At 33.0% G+C, this 16,974-nt stretch overlaps 1 protein-coding gene across 1 annotated transcript in view; it reads right to left on the bottom strand.

Annotated features, from left to right (window-relative positions):
• The window catches only part of LOC129220447 (uncharacterized), a 134,406-nt gene that overhangs the window by 21,723 nt on the left and 95,709 nt on the right, over positions 1–16,974 (bottom strand). Inside the window, exons 4-7 of the mRNA XM_054854867.1 lie at positions 15,402–15,596; positions 9,243–9,336; positions 8,129–8,326; positions 1,842–1,994 (exon numbers count right to left, since the gene is read on the bottom strand). Coding sequence (XP_054710842.1) covers positions 1,842–1,994; positions 8,129–8,326; positions 9,243–9,336; positions 15,402–15,596 — 640 coding nt within the window. The remainder of the gene's footprint in view (positions 1–1,841; positions 1,995–8,128; positions 8,327–9,242; positions 9,337–15,401; positions 15,597–16,974) is intronic.

The following is a 16,974-nucleotide window of genomic DNA, read 5'->3' as shown; positions in this document are numbered from 1 at the left end:
TTAAAATTACTGTAATAATACAGACATTATTCAATTGTACCATACAGCTCATTATATAATGATAACAATAATACACGATTTTATGTAGTTAAAAAGATAGAAGCAGAGAAAATAGTTGCATTTTTCTAAAACAACTTTTGCGATGTATAGGAGAACTGAAAATCAAGTTTATTAATCTGAACAAGACATAATTAACTACTATTCATTGTCACTTGATTTTATTATATTAGTGCAAACGTACAGAGCAGAAGTAGGCAATGGAATGACTTCCGCAGCGTTTTACATAAAGCTTATCGGAACATTGCTCTCGCACTAAATAACATCATCAACAGCCGAAAATGAATCATACTGAAAAACACTCTATGTAAGAGAGAATTTGAGTACGAAGGAATTTATATCGATATTTTTATGTCATCATTATATTTACCTTAAGAATTTCTGCTTAATTTTACCAGTTGTTCTCTTTGAAAAAAGAGAAGCTAAAACTATCATAGACAGGGCCGAAGAGTTGCCATGTCAGCCTACTCGGAAACTAGGGATCAGTTTGACAAAAGTCGGCCTTGGCTGTCGCCGTTCTTGACCACAAAAATGACCTTTCTGTATTGATTGCATGAATAAAGTACATCGCTATTCTCAATAATTGATTACATTCATTTGGATTCCATTGTATATCCTCCAGAAAACATATTTATTGTGAATATTTAATTTTCATTGAATCCTTCCATGGATTATATTGCATAAAATGAGAAATCCTAGTTTATTGAGTGTATTGCATTGTAGTATAATTCTATTTCAGTTAATCTTGTTGAATTCAAAATAATTTTATTTTCTTTCAATTACTTGGATTACTCCGCAAGATCTTGGACTTTCTTGGACTTTATAATTCCATTGTCTTTTAATAAATAGCACATCTAAACTGTCGTTTCCTTGTATAAAAAAAATCGACCAACAAATTCAGCACTAATCATCGGAAGTGGATCAGAAAGGCTGTTTAAACTCGACTTCATTTCATTTAACCTGCGTTCCATTTTCATTATTAGCAAAACGTTCGCCATGTTTATCCCTCGGTAAGCTTAGTGTAAGGAACTGTTACATTACTCCTCAGCGCTCCTGGCACTCAGCGGAAGAGTCAAAAACAGCAAAACTCAATATTTATTATAAAGAAATTTAGCGAACACTTTGAGTTGAAATTTGTTTCTTACTGTGAACAAACAGCGACGCCTCCAGTGTATGGGGAAAAAAACAATTGTTTTTTCAACGCTTGATTATAGCAAACAATCGCTGCTATTGTTTTCAAAAGGGTTTGACGTGAACTTGCAAGGTGCAAATCGCTAAATGACGTCACAAGCACGTTTGCGACTAGCGATTGTTACACTTGCATGACCACCTGAAAACGATAACGTATCAATAACATACATGAAATACACCGCCAGCTCAGTCAATTCCAGTCGAGGACTGCAGTTCGTGCTTATTAGCACTCATCAGCCCGGCATAGGAAGTGAATGAGCTGGAGGTGGAAAATCTCTTAAGGAAGCCAAGAGTGCCAAAAAAGAAAAAAAAAACTGGTAGCTAATGTGGAATTAGCACAGACCAGACGAGTGTCCGAAGCAATGGTTCGGTTCAACTCGAAAATTAAAGGCAAGGCATGGTAAATTCAGTAAGTTACCGCCCATATCCAGGGATAAGGCAGAAATACATGAAATACACCGCCAGCTCAGTCAATTCTAGCTGAGGACTGCAGTCGTATTTCATATAATTCTGCCTTATCCCTGGATATGGACGGTGACTTACTGAATGTATCAATAACATGTTAGCGCAAATTTCCCGCAAAGGATACTCACCTTGCGTTCTAGCTGCGATTGCAGCATCCAACAGAAAGGCAGCCCTCTCAGCCGTAGGAGCTCGAAGTTCACTGTGATTGGTGAGGTAGGATCCGAACACCGTAGGGTCGTCTCTGAGATAAACTCCGGGCGCTGATCCGCTACCTTCAGTTCCTAACATGTGAAAGAAAAGCAGAGGAAATCTCAATTTTCTTCCTATTTCTCATGAAAATTTTTCTACCGTTTCATTTATCTGCTACTGTATTATATTATTTCTAGGAAAGTGTAAGTCTAAGAGTAACAAAAAATTATGCATTTGAATCATCATGTTATACAAATAGATACTTATTGTGAAAAAGGGCTAAGAACTGAACTGAACTGAGTAGTTAAGTTTCTATAAATCAGCCGGACTCGCCCAAATCGTGGCAGTCTTTAGAATTTTATCGCAGTATGTACCAGTTTCAATTTTAAGCAGTCCTTCACATTTCGCGCGAGTTCGTCACAGAAATCTTCATGTTGTGTTTATTAACTAACAAGTATTGTTTGCTATCTAACATTGTAGTTCATGAGTTATAATTAAATTGTTCTCTGTTAAAAGTTCAAGTGTTTGTCCAAGTTGCTTGTGTTACAATTTCTACACGACGGAATAGAAGGAATATCCGAAGACCATAGTTCAAATGATTTCATTACCCCGTGACCTTTGGAAAGCATTGAAGAGGTTACATGTATGGTAAGAATTTTTTAATTGAGAAACTTACTTTGACGCGCAACAATTATATTAGTAAGCATAAATGCTAGAATTTATAGCTCATTTTGATCCTTAAATGCCCTATCTAAAAAGAATCTTTTCTAACCATGCTTAGGCTTTTATTTATTACTAAATGAAGGAAAACAAATGCAAGCAAAATGTGTTTAATAACTCTTTGTTGTATGTCTTATTTGTTACAAGAGCTTTTACTAATATTTCTAACTACGGCTATTTGAACTTCAATTTTGTTTTCCAAAAAAAAAAAAAAAAAAATCAAAAAGACTAAATTGTGCATGTTTCCAAATGGATATCTGAGGTGTTTGAAGGCCACATAATAGAATTAATAAGTTCTTAGCAAAACGTTCGATAACAATTTTTTTTTAAAATCAAAATATTACTTCTAAGGTGTTATTCCCTCACATATTAAAATTGTTTTGTTACAAGACATTCTTTGTATGGAAAATATAATGTATACTGGTTTGCAACAACTTTTACAAAAGTAGAAGTGGGCGGATACCAGGGGATAGTATACGTCCACATTGTGTTCTAACACTGTATGAGTAAAATGTAAACGATTTCAGTAGTCCTTTTAAATAATTATTTATTTTGAAGCTAAATTTTTGAAATTTCTTCTTTTATTGCTTATGAAATTATTTTGAAACGTTTATGCAGTACAGAGCTAAATTCCTAACCGATTTCGCGTTTTTTATTGACACCCAAGCCTTTTAAGCATATTTTCGTGCCCAAAACCATAGATTTTATTCGGCGGGAGAGATCATTCTTCAGAATGCCCCTCCCCCTTCCCTAAAATTGTGGAATGTATTCGCCTCTGAGCCCGTGTGATGAAATACTTACTTATGACAAAAAAGTTTTCAACTTAATGCTAACACATTCATTCTTAGCGTATAATACTTGTCTGCCATTATTTTTCTTTAATATCTTTCTCCTGATATAAGTGATTCCCCTGGAAAATATTTCTCACATCACTAAAAATCATTTCAAATTGACCCCCGATATACTTCCCAGTTCATGAGCAACAGTAAAACCTTTAAATCAAATTACATTTCTATATTAATGCTACCATTTGTAGTTCAACAAAGCAATAGCCCAAGAAAAGACTTGAATTAATATTTTACTGAATTTAAATTTTTTATTCGTAATGTGAGAAAACAAGAACAAAATTGAGAAATATTAGCAATTAAACTTAAGCAATTCTCCCGAAAAAGTGGATGTAATGTCACGTGGTTTTCAAGAGGGATGAAGGGGGTGGGATCTCAAGCACACCTCTGGGACCTATCCGATCTTCCCTCTTCCCATGAAACGGGAAAGACCACAAACTATGACGTCATTGCCCCCAGGTAGCAATTACTGCATTTTTCATTAATGAGCCTGTCTACAGCTAGCGATGTTTTATGACTTCATACAACTATGAAAATTTGATGTTTTAATATTTAAGCATATTTAAGAAGTAGCGCATAATCTATTTAATGGGATGAAGGAAAATACAAGTGCTACTTTGGAAGAAATTAGGTTTTTGAAATTTCAGGCATAAATTGCTCTGTTTTTAAAATTAGAAAGTAAAACTTGGTTAAATGGCCAAATAGTCGAATTACTTTTTTAAGCAAAGGAAAACTATAAGGCTGTTTTCTGCAATTGATAGTTAATGCGAAGTTTAAACTACTATTTTCAGTACATCAATATGTCCATGGGGTGGATTTTGACAATAAAAAAGCAAAATGGTATGTGTCGCCGGTCGGCTAAATATTGCACAGAAATAGCACGACGTGTCGTCGCTCGTTTACGCAATAGGAAAAGGAGCCTCGGTAGAAAGTAGAGAGCAAAGCCGTCATCATCATATAAATAAAAGAGATGGACTAGATTGCCGTGAGAAAATTATGATTCTTCAAAGGGTGCAGCAAATCGGAAAAGTTTTAGAGCCCCTGGTACATAAAAAACGCAGCAATGTGTCACTGGTCAGTTATCGACAGTAGGAAATTGATCGGTTATGGATAGTAGAGAAAAAAAAGTATCAATGTGACGCTGATAAATGTGTCACCAAGAGGTTTCCAAACTGTAGAGAAATAAAGCATTAGTGTGCTGGCAGCTAGTTAACTGTTACGAAGCAAATAACAAGGGAACAGTTGCTTCATACAGCGAGAACAAATAAAAAGACCAAAAAAGAAAATGGCGTTGTTATATTTCACGCTTTATTATTATTTTTAAGTGAATATAATTACCGTAAAGTCCGTGAAAAGTTTCTTTACGTAAGGCTAATTTTTTTTTCTCTGCGTTTTAATTCTTTGTTTAATCTGCCTAATTTCTCTAAATAGTAGTGGCAACAGTTAAAATACTTTGACTTTCATTCGCTTTCCAATTCATTTTGCGTGTGTTGTGTTATTCATTCTAAGTTGTGAAACATATCCTTGAGTTTTTGTGCATAGTTTTATGAATTTTATTTTTCACAGTTTAGTCGAGCCCGCTTAATGGAATCGCCAATTTTCCATGAAAAAGTATTCTACTAAGCGGGATACTCCATTTACCGGGATCAAAATAATATGCATCAACAGTTTGGTACGATGAAAATGTACACCATTAAGCGAGATACTCTTTGAACCGATATTTTAATAACCGTATTTGACTGTTAATCGAAGTTTTTGTGAACTATGCATGAAATCATGTTTCTGTGAAACATTGTGCCTTTATTCCTTCTATTCATCAATCGTAATCGATCACTTTTAGAACTTCTCACATAAATTCAAACCCATTTCGTTCCCTAAAGTAATTTCTGTGGTGCTGGGATTCGGACAAATAACGTCCCTGTTCCGAACTTAGCGTGCTATTTTCAGATCTAAAACGCAGATGAGTTTTTAACTAACGTTTTGAAATGTTTCATGCAAAAAGCAAACAAAACATTATGCAAAACTAAGTATTTTTTGTTTACTACGGTCTTTCCTAACAGCGACAGTTTTATAAATAATATTGAGAGTATTTAACTTTTTAAAAACAATCTATAAAATAAATAAATTAACCAAAGATAAGGCATTCAAATTTTAAATAAGTGGTGTCTAAAAGAAACATGACAAGATTGAAATTTTTGCTAATTATGCAAAACTTTCTTGATCGCAGGGCACGTAATGAGTTTTTATAATTAATTAATAATGCATGAAGGCAAGGATGTGCCAGCTTTAATTAAAATTTTCACGCTGAATCTCATTACCCCTTGCTATTAAATCCTTCTTCACGAGATTAAGATGCTATGAGACAGCAAATGTAAATCAGTTTTCTACTCCCAAAGTACAGTTGAAACTCGAGTTTAATCCTTTACTGGAGAAAAAATTGTAAAATTTTCGTAGTTCTTATATTTTCAGTAAAAATACTTTTACTGCCTGTATAGTAGGACATAAGAAAAACAATATTGAACGATATCTCTTAGATAACAGCAGTTATTTCCTATTTTGAAGACCTATTTTTTATTGTTGCAGTTACATGGTGTGAATAATTTTTCGGAAAAATAGTTCTTTCTTTTTTGTGTGTGTGTTCAAAGTCGCTTGATTTCATTTTAATACAAAATAGAAATACCAACTAATATTTATTTTACGATTTTGAGATATAATGGCTATCATTAATGCGCAATTTCCTAAAATACCTTTTAAAACTATCCAGGATATAACAATCACAAGGAATGACACATGTCATGAATTGCATCTAGTGTAAAAGATGTTAAGTACTGTCCCACCATCGATTACATGGAAAGGTTAATATCCGGTTTATGGGCAGAAATGGACGTATTTATTAGTTTGCAGGGGTGGTAGTTTGTTCGTCACAGATGTGCGCTTTTGCCTATTTAGACGCAGCTTTGTGCAAATGACAGTTCGTTCACCGAATCATTTCTTAAATCTAAACTATATTCGATCTATATTCTTACTACAAAAATTAATTGATATATTTTTAACAACATAATTTTGCGCTTACCATTTTGATTCTACTTTTCTTGAAGAAATGAAAACAATGTATTTTCTTTTTGTTGTTTCCATAGAAACTGTTTCTTTCCGCTCTTTTTCGACTTAGAGAATGCAATAAATTAATTAGGCAGTAGTGACATTATAAAACGTGTGAATCAAAATCCCATCGATATTTATCTTCTCCCTGCTAGATTCATTCAGATGGAATCGTCTTAACTTGGCCAATAGTCAAATTACATACAATCCGTGGTGAAACAGTAAAATGATGAAGCAATAACAATTTAGGAAAGTATACAATATATTAAATATGTTAATGATTATAAAAAGTTATAACTGTATTAAAATTAAATATGTTAATCTATTAAATACTGCATGTTGGTATAAAATAAAGACTTTATCCGGACTTTAGTTACTCAAGATTTTTTACAGCAAGATGTAACGTTGGTTAATTAGTACATTGCACAATCCCACTGAACTGCAATGTAATAATTTATTACGCCAAAAATGTTCAACAGTTTTAAACAAGGAAAATTCGCAATTAACAAAACAAAACCCAGCAATTTAAGCTCAAAAATGTAAGTTTTTAGTTTTAAACAGTCATTATGTGATATACCTACTCTCATTTCAAATATATGTGCTTGTGTAAGTGAAGATAAGGACAACGATTATGATGATGATCATCATAATCATAATAATTACATTACTATTATTACAATTATTATTATATTATTATTGTTATTATTATTATTATTTATTATTATTATTATTATTATTATTATTATTATTATTATTATTATTATTATTATTATTATCATTAGTTCTGTGTTGATAATTACTTTTTATCATGGTTGTTATTTTTATCATTGCTACTTTTGTTTTTATCATTACTATTTTTATAATTATCATCATTATTATTGTAGTTATTACTTGTATTATTATAAAACTGTTACTATCATTATCGTTATTATAGTTACTTTTCTTATAATTATTCTTAGTATTATCACTTTTTTATATTACATTCAATACAACTGCACGTCCTAAATTTGGACACTCTGTATTGCGTAGTTTTATACTTCGCGTGAAGTTAAGTAGTAAGAAATATATTAGGAAATCATAATTAAACACAAGTTACCTTTTTTAAAAAAAAAGAAAAATTGTTCGTTTTCCTTTTTATTTTGCAATCAGAAATCAATGATAGCCTGACACTGCATCATTTTCCACTAGTAAAACGTATAAATCTGTCTGTAAATAGGGCTTTCTTACGCACATAGTATAGAACATAAGAAAACAACATTTCGTTGCTTGGAAGGAATTCAATGCAAAAAGCGCATAAGAATCAAACCATAAAATGGTTATCACAGCATGATTAAGTCTAGTATTTACAAGGTTAATGTATACATTTAAAACTAATTGAGGGGAAGATAAAATGTCAATTGAAAGTGACCATTAACCATGTTATCGTTTCTAATTTCCAAAACATGTTGCTTAATGAAAACATAATAGTACATTTTTTACCTGTTGCAATGTAAGCATAATGTACATTTTTCATATATAACGAAACATGTTGCTTAATTTAAGTATAATAGTAAATGTTTTACCTGCTGCATAGTCAGCTAGAAGATCTCTAAGCTCTTCTGCTTTTCCACAAACTTCAACAGCTGATACCCGGACTGAAAACCTTGCACCCGTCCTGTGCTTGTGCTCATTAATAGCTCTGAACAGCCACCAGATGGCGCAAGGAATGACTCCTAGATCTTGAACTGATTCACTGTTGCCAATCATTGTACTTGTTTTACCTGTAAAAATATTTCAAAAGACCTTAAAACGAATTCCTTTTCAAATCTCTTTTTAAAATCTTGATAAAATTGCTGGGTTAAATCACAATCTATATTATAAATTATCTGTTTTTTTTCCTAATGGGGCTGCGTAAGAAGCCGTTTGGTCTTTACCAGATCTAGTGAGCTCCCGACTGGGCATCAGTCTTTCACGTGACACCATTAAGGGGCTGATGCATGACACAAATAGCTTTTGACGCCTAGTTTCCACCAAATGGAGACACTTGGGCACTTTTTGGTGCGAAACTGCACTAGGAATTTAATTTCGCAGAGGGAGTTCAAAGCTAAACGAATACCCAAGGGATCTTTTACATATCTCAGTCTCATAATCATACGACATGGACGCTGATGATTTTCTGCATCTCGAAAATACACCAACTGGCCACCTCAAATCATCACCCGGGTCCCAGGAGTAGAAGGTCAGCGCCTCACCATTAACACCACCATCCGGCCATCTATATTATAATAGGCAATAATAAAATATATATATATATATATATATATATATATATGAATTTTTAGTTTACAGAATTTATTCAACAGTGAATATACAAGAAATGTGCACATACATTTGTGTACGCATGTACTTATGCATTCAATATGGACAGTTGATCAAAAAAAAAGAAGAAAATAAAAATAATCCTCAACCACTTAACTATTTTCCAAAAAACTAATTAGAAGTAGTTTCGTAAAATACATTTTGCCCCTTGAAATATAGAAAAAAATAATACAAAAGCTGCATTATGAAAAAAAGAGTAAAAGACATGGAGACATTACTTGAATTTAGAAAAAATAATATAAATTTCAACTGCCCTTGTTTCCCAGAATAAATCATTTCTTAAAACAGAAATTAGGTATATAGGGAAAGTTAACTCACCAAGTTTTGAATTGCCATAGACAAACAAGCATCCGTCAGATCCACCCACTACCGAACTAATGACGTCACATAAAGAGCTTGAACACACTTCAGCCTAAAATAACAAATATGAAAAATCAACAATAAATTTAGTACTGTAATTCAAATACATAAGAACAAAATATACTTCGAAAAATACGGGTAGTTTTTTTTTCATTGATTCCCATCTTAATTTATTATTAAAGACAATACCGTTATTCCATTTCCTTTTTTTTTTTTTTTTTTTGTGTTCCATTCCATAAAAATCATTAAAATCACCAAATTAAGAAGCATGATCGTTATAAGGGTATTTTCAGCCACCTAAAAATAGTTGCATTGTGATGAAAAATAGGTTACTCATCTCATGGTTTTTTTAAATAGTAAATATTTTTATTGTTCATTTCCACTACAGTTGCTGTTGAAAATAGTTCTTTACTGCAAATGTTATATCAAACAAAAACAAGTAATTAAACTATTGCCTTAAAATATATGTCGCAAGCCATAGTATAAAATTAAATGTTACATAAAGATATACAAAAATAGTCACTTTTAAACTTGAAATTGTCATTATAAAAGAATTATCATTTTGACCTAGCTGTTGCTTTAAAATCTAAGAATTTTCAGCTCAATGTGTTATCAAACTTTAGGCTGGGTTAACTATAAAATTCAACGAAGTACTAACTTGCGAATAATTATTTCCTCATTGCCGAAAGGAAACCCCAATAAAAATTAATAATAAAAAAATAATAACAATAACACACACACATAAGCTAAAACACTACACTTTTGTAAAATTATTGATCAATTTAACTATCATTGGTGTTCTTCAGGAATAAATTTCTCACAAAAGATAAATTCCTTACATTTTTTAGCGTTTAAATTTCACATATAAATAATAAACTATGACTTAGCGCAAAAAGTACTTTTAATTTATTTCAGTTTTGAAAACATTCTTTTTTAAATGGCTTGTTCACTAATCATGTTTTGAAAGGCTGTTAACAGGAAACCATACAAATTGGATCTAAATGCAAACCGTTAAGCGGCATGTAGGCGCGAGTCATAGGGGAGAGTGGCTCAAAGCGGATAGGCCTTCGCATGCCCCCCATGGTGTGTTAGCGGCGATGAATACGTATTTCGCGTTTTCCCGAGCCCACCCGAGTTATTATCAGTCTCAGTGAAGCAGCAGTGAAGCGGCATGGCGGAACCAGGCTTAAAATTAAAAAAAACAATACATTTAAAAAAATGAAATTTTGTAACTTGTGATTAGTCGAAGACCAGCTTTTTTTTATTCTCAATAATAATAACTTATTCTGACACTATCCACCTATAAACTACGATGGTCATTTCGTTTCTTTTTAATTATTAATTTAGGGTTATAATTATTGAAATAAAAAACGTGCTTTTGGACAAAGCGGGTCGGGCAAAGCGAGTATAGGATTTAATCACATATTTATTTAAAATTTCTTGATTCGTGTGCTGACTTAGATTTTCTCTTTCAATAGGATAAATGTAACTTTAAAAAGTTATTTTTAAGGATGGCAATTAATTAGACTATTATTATTTCTTTATGTTTTATTAACAAATGTGCAGACTTTTAATTGGATAAGTGCAACTGTTTTATATTTTTTTATATAATGACAGGTAGCTAGTCAACTATTTTAATCATTTATAAAACCATATTTGATTGGTAAATGTACCAAACCACAATTAGTAAAGTTTACCCGCTTTGCGCTACCTGGTAGGGCAAAGCGGGTTTTTCACATGTTTGTTAAGTTTGATAATAAATAAATATTGGGTATGAGAAATAATACAAAAATCATTTTTATTTTGAAGTTCAAGAACCCTGCTAGGAAACAAAACCGAAACTGTTGTGATTAAAATCCAAAAAACTACAATTTTCGAGTGTTCTTCGAAACCTTACCCGCTTTGGGCCACCCTCTCCTTTGTGATATGTTTATCATAGTATAAGTTAAATAATGTACAAATACAAGAAACCTAAATGTTTGGAGCTTTTATAGCTTTTGGGCCATTCCATTTGGTGGAACGGGACATTTTTCAGTATATTTTGTTTTATAAATATATAAAAAAAAATTTAAAAATTTTATTTTTGATGGCAACAATAAGGATTTATCATAAGAATTCCGTATAAAATTAAAGTTATCGTTATTAAATAAAATACTTGATGAATACGGAATGAAATGCCTGTGACGGAACGGGATTCGTATGGGTCCCGTCCCGTCACGGGCATTTTATTGCATGGCTTTAAATTATTTTCTCCAAACTGACAAACCTTCGATGTTCTACATAGCTCTTATAACAAATATTTACTGTTGCTATCAAAAATAAATTTTAAAGCTTGTATTATTTGTATTTACAAAACAAAACCTTGTGGCAAAACTTCACAAAATGTCCCGCTCCATCACATGGAATGGCCTACTTTACACTAAGCTAATTTTGGCACATTGTTAAAGGAACAAGAAACAGTCTGTATTGTATGCTATGATTGCAAGTCTTAATTGCCTCAACTTGTACGCTATGATTGCAAGTCTTAACTGCCTCAACTGACGCCAAAGTGTTTTTTTTTTCTAATTTAGCAAAAAACTGCTGAAATAAACTAATATTGCTATAACAGGAAATATCCAACGTTGTTTCGTACAATTGTGCTAAACAACGTTGAATATTTCCTGTTATTCCTCGGAAAAAAGGTATTTATTTATTTCTTAATAATGCTAGTTTTTAATATCACTTTTTAGAGTAATTTCCCATAAAATGAAAAGAAAAGAAAGAAAACTTCATGCATCTTGAAAATATCGCTAAAAACAAAACAATGAATAAAATAACTAAATAAATACCGAAAAATTAAAAAATTGGAAAGTTGGGCTTTGAGATGGGGGAAAATGAGTGACTTTCGGTCTGTATGTTTCCCTAATAACTTTTGATTAATAATATTATTCGAACCAACTTCTTTTTGGTCGAAAGATCTTGACGAGGACACCTCATTCGCATATTTGACTTTTTGATTTGAACAATTTTTTGCTTAATTTTGACAGACACTTTGTTGGAAAAAGCTCTTGATTAAGAACATGTATACAAAAATTATATTTTTAATTTGAACAATTTTTCATTCTTCAATATTTTGAGAAAACTCTAAACAGAATATGGCAAGAAAATTCTCGTACATTATCTTACTAACTAAGCACACATTTTCAGGAACACGATCAAAAAAGAATTCCCAAAATGACTCTATTCAATAATAATAATAATAATAATAATAATAATAATAATATCGTCAAGCTATGCACACTTAAAAACAACTACTAATGAAACGAAGTTTTTTTTTTTTTTTAGAAACTCTTCAATTAAATTATGCAAGCTGAACTCTAATGTAACTTGACATGAAAAACTAACATTCAAGTCGTTTCGTGATTAAGTATACGACAAAATAAACTGAAGACACCGTTGCGATTAATTAGTAATAAGAAAATATCGTAGCAATATATTCTTAACGCTCCTACATCTTAATCCTTGAAAGCTATTCCAAACACACACCTTCACAGAACATTTCATTATCTGTCTCTAGTGTAACAAAAGAATTACAAATTTAACGAGAGTTCTTATTCTTTGCTGAGACGAAGATTAATTAGGAGGGATAATGTACTGAAACGCGTCTTCCTTACAGGTGATTTTTTTAACTTCGGCAGAAAATCTTCAGTATTAGGTTGCGTGCTGTTTTAAAAATCAATTGACAATGATGAATATCCTATCTTAAAGCTTAAATCTTCTTCAGATCTAAAATTTTGCAAACATGCAGCAAAATAGAAAATGTTTGCTGTCATCTGCTCATAATCTGAGTTTTACTTCAAGTGCTATTCTGTAATTTGTTTAAGCAGTTTTAAATTGAAAGGTTACGCCGGGGGATTTTTTAATTTCGAAAAACATATCTGCTAAACAAGATTAAATGAGTTGTTTTCACGTTGTTTATGCAAATAAATGAGCACCGTCTCGCTGTTGGTTTAAATTGAAGAGCTGAAATATGAGAAGATGTGATAAAACTAATTTAAATTGAACTTTATGTTATCGTACATTATAGTACAAGGAATTAAATTTATTACCAATATTGCGATAATTAAAACTGATAGCATGAACATTATGACATTAAAACCGAACGATCTAGATGTTGTTTCCACAAACTCACCACCGACGCGACCCTGGCTCTACCAGTTGCGGATACAAACAACCGTTTATGGGGGAGGGGGGATGCTGAAGCATATAGGGTTTTATGAACGAAACATTTCTAAAACTGCTTGGGTGTCAATAAAAAGTTCCAAATCAGCCAAGAAAAAGACGTCTATGGCATAAACGTTACTTTTTAATTTCGTAAGAAATGAAAGAAAGCACTATTTCAAGCATTTACTCATAAAAATAATTAGTTAGTTGAAAATATTACTGCAATCGACTATACCTTAACATTCATTTAATCATTAAGCATTTAAACACAATGTGGATGAATAACATTGTCAATGGTTTAGGGGGGGGGCGGGGTCAGGACCCCCCATGACCCTACCCTTGTATCAGCGACTGTGCACAGCTCCACTTGAGCCAGATGAATTTTCGTGAGGGAAAATGTAAAGTCGCGTTTAAAAAATCAGTTCAAAAAACTTCACAAGATGTATCTTTTTTTTCTTGCCGGTATGACTCTTTAGAAGAAAAAAAAAAAAATCCTTTAGCGCAAACTGTTTGAGGTTGTTTTAACCAGTAATGGATCGCATGTTATACAGTGAGCCTGCCTAAATTCGTTGGTACACCAATAATTTCTGAACGGCAAGAGTTATACTCATAATATTGGGGTCTAGTTATTGTGCAGATGCCATGAACTATGCAGTAAATCATCTTGTAGCACTTCAAAGTTAGCGTTCTTATCTCAAAAAGGTACGAGTTACGGAAGAAATCAAATACAACGATGTTCAGCAACAGCGACTTAATACAAAAAAAAAAAAAAAAAAAAAAAAAAAAAAAAAAAAAAATTGCACCCAAAAATAATAAAATTAAAGAGCAAACACCACATTTGTTTAATCCCGTTGATGAAACTAAATTTGCCGTAAATGGGGTGCATTTATCTGTAATGCTTAAAATGGTTTATTTCATCAAAAATATACATTTGAATTAGGAACAGAACTTCCCGCTGTACGTTGTACAACACCGAAGGTGATAACTCACACAAATATGCGTAATATGCTTTCAAAATTCCTAAAATAAGGGTGGAGTGGTTGCTTACACTCATTTCTTTGTATATGCTACCGTAAAAAGGACTCAGGTCATTTAAACGTGGATACCTTTTTACGCAACCACGTTAACCAAGGACTAGTTGCTAAATTGCTTTTCACACCTACTATTTTTAAAACTTCTTTAAGGAGGACGGCTTATCTTCCTTAATTTAATGATGTTGAACAACTTTTTCCGTGTCTCGTACCGTTTCTGCGATAAAAGTGCTAACTAAGAGTTTTGCCCCCAGGTGGCACTGAGCTTATGGCAACTTTTCTTTTCCAACTACTTTTATGACATTTGCTCTTGCCGTTCAGAAATTATTTGGCTGACAACACTCTTTTGCTGGCACACGGTATGAGTTTAGTTATATACATATAAAAAAGCTTTTGTTTATACAGCATTTTTTTTTTTTTTTTTGCATAGCAATATGCACTATTTTTTACGTAGCGGAATAGTTTAAGAGTAGTTATTCATAAGTTGCTGAAGAGAAAAAGAGTTAAGTACTATTTTCATAATTTATCCAGTTTTTTTGACTAGTAGCGTACATAAGACTTTGGTGTGCCCCTCCCCTGCAAGATTTAAAATTCTGCCCCAACCCCATAAATTTTTTGGGGGTAATTTTAGCTTAGTGTTGTTATTTTTTCATAGCATGTGCCCTCATACCTCTTGCGCACCCCCCCCCCCTCCACACCGCGGGGGTTGCGGGGGTGATATGTACGCCAGAGTTTTCGAATATCGGTAAATAAATGAAAAACTATATATACGCATGTGTGTCTATCTATTTATATTTCTGTGACCTTTCTCAGCATGACTTACATACAGTTTAACAGAAAGTATTAGTTCCTGTTCTTTAGTTCAGCTCAATGCCTAACGTACCTGATTGTCATCTGGAGAGAAAACAGCATCAAAAGCGAACATTTTGGGAGCAGCCACTCCAGCTAATCTTTCCCCAGATGTGTCCTGGCCACAAACCGTCGGATCATAAAGGGTCACTTGCTTCTTCCTGCTGTCCACCGTCATGTAGGAAGAATCCGCTTCGTTTGAAGGACACATGCGCAGCATCACCTTAACCTGAAAATTAATGTTTGTCAATTTTATCCAAAATAAGCACGAGCAAACATCAGTTTACTAGCGGTACCCGCACGGCTTTTCCCGTAGTAGAAGATTAAAAAATATTTAGTTTGCCCGTATATTTAAAAATAACGGATGATGAATTTCTCGCCAATGTGCTATGATTGCCAATCTAAGTCAATTTGCTCGTCCATATTATGGTAATTGGCTCGTCCGTGTTATGGAAATTTACTCGTCTATGCAGCGGTAATTCGCTCGGTATTGCTGCAGAGGAATTAAAGCCACCAATGATAGCTTAAAATTGGAATAAAAAAAGACCAAAATCGAGTTTTCGAAAAACCGCTTCTAGGTGCACTCCCCTATGCTACCAACTAATATGGTGCCAAATTTATGAAAATCGGCAGAACGGCTTAGGTGCTATGCGCGCCAAAGAGATCCAGACTTTTAGCTTTATTCTTAGTAAAGATAAAAAAAAAAAAGCTGTTTTTTAACTTAAGTGAATTCGGAAGAAGAAGTTTAATGATTCAGGTGAGTTAGTTCTAACAACAGTACCTACAGGCTGGCAATGTTACGAGCCGCGTTTTTTAAGGAGGGGCCGTGTAAAAATAGAAACAATGTGAAAGAAATTTTTTAGAAACACATTTTTTTTTCCAGATCCTACTTAAGATTTTTTTTCAAGATAGTTTCCCGGTTTTTTTAGGTGGTGTACACAAATGACGTCACGCTTTGAGGAGGGAAGGGAATTCGTAACAGTGTGAAAAGTTTGTGAAAAAGGGGAGGTTGGTGGTAACAATAAGTGTCACATCACACATTTTTTTAATGAAAACATGTTTATTAAAAGTAGTGTGACACGTGACAACGGAGAGGAGGGGTTAGTTGAAGTGCGATACATTGTGACAAATAGAGAAAGGTGCCGAAGATGTTGAAAACAAAGTGTGGCATCTTTTGCAGAAAAAACCTTATCATACCTTACAAGTATATTGTGAATACCCTCTTGCCACCTGCTCCCATAACAAAGTGGTCAAGGTCATTGTCACGTCTTCGTCATCTTTGATAATGAAAACATAAAAATGTGTTGTTTGAGTAAGCGGAAAAGTGTGATGTTTGAGATAGCATAAAAGATAAAAATTGCTCAAGATCTGAACAAAGGGGGAAAGGACTTCTTGGCAAAAAGTCTTAAAAGGGTCCCATTTTAGTCGCGGAATGGGGATTCCATTATTATGGTTTAGCAAAAATGATCTTTGTTAGTATGCCATGTTTTTTGCTTTAATTTGCTCTGTGAATCTTTTACGGGATCTGACACGGGGTAAGCAGTTTCATGAGCTAGAAAACTTTAAAGATACAAGCATAAGGTACAGGCTACCTACACAGCTGCAAG

The sequence above is a fragment of the Uloborus diversus genome, chromosome 4, assembly GCF_026930045.1.
Source record: "Uloborus diversus isolate 005 chromosome 4, Udiv.v.3.1, whole genome shotgun sequence".
In the NCBI taxonomy this organism is placed as follows: Eukaryota; Metazoa; Arthropoda; class Arachnida; order Araneae; family Uloboridae; genus Uloborus; species Uloborus diversus.
This window is presented reverse-complemented; position numbering and strand designations above follow the sequence as displayed.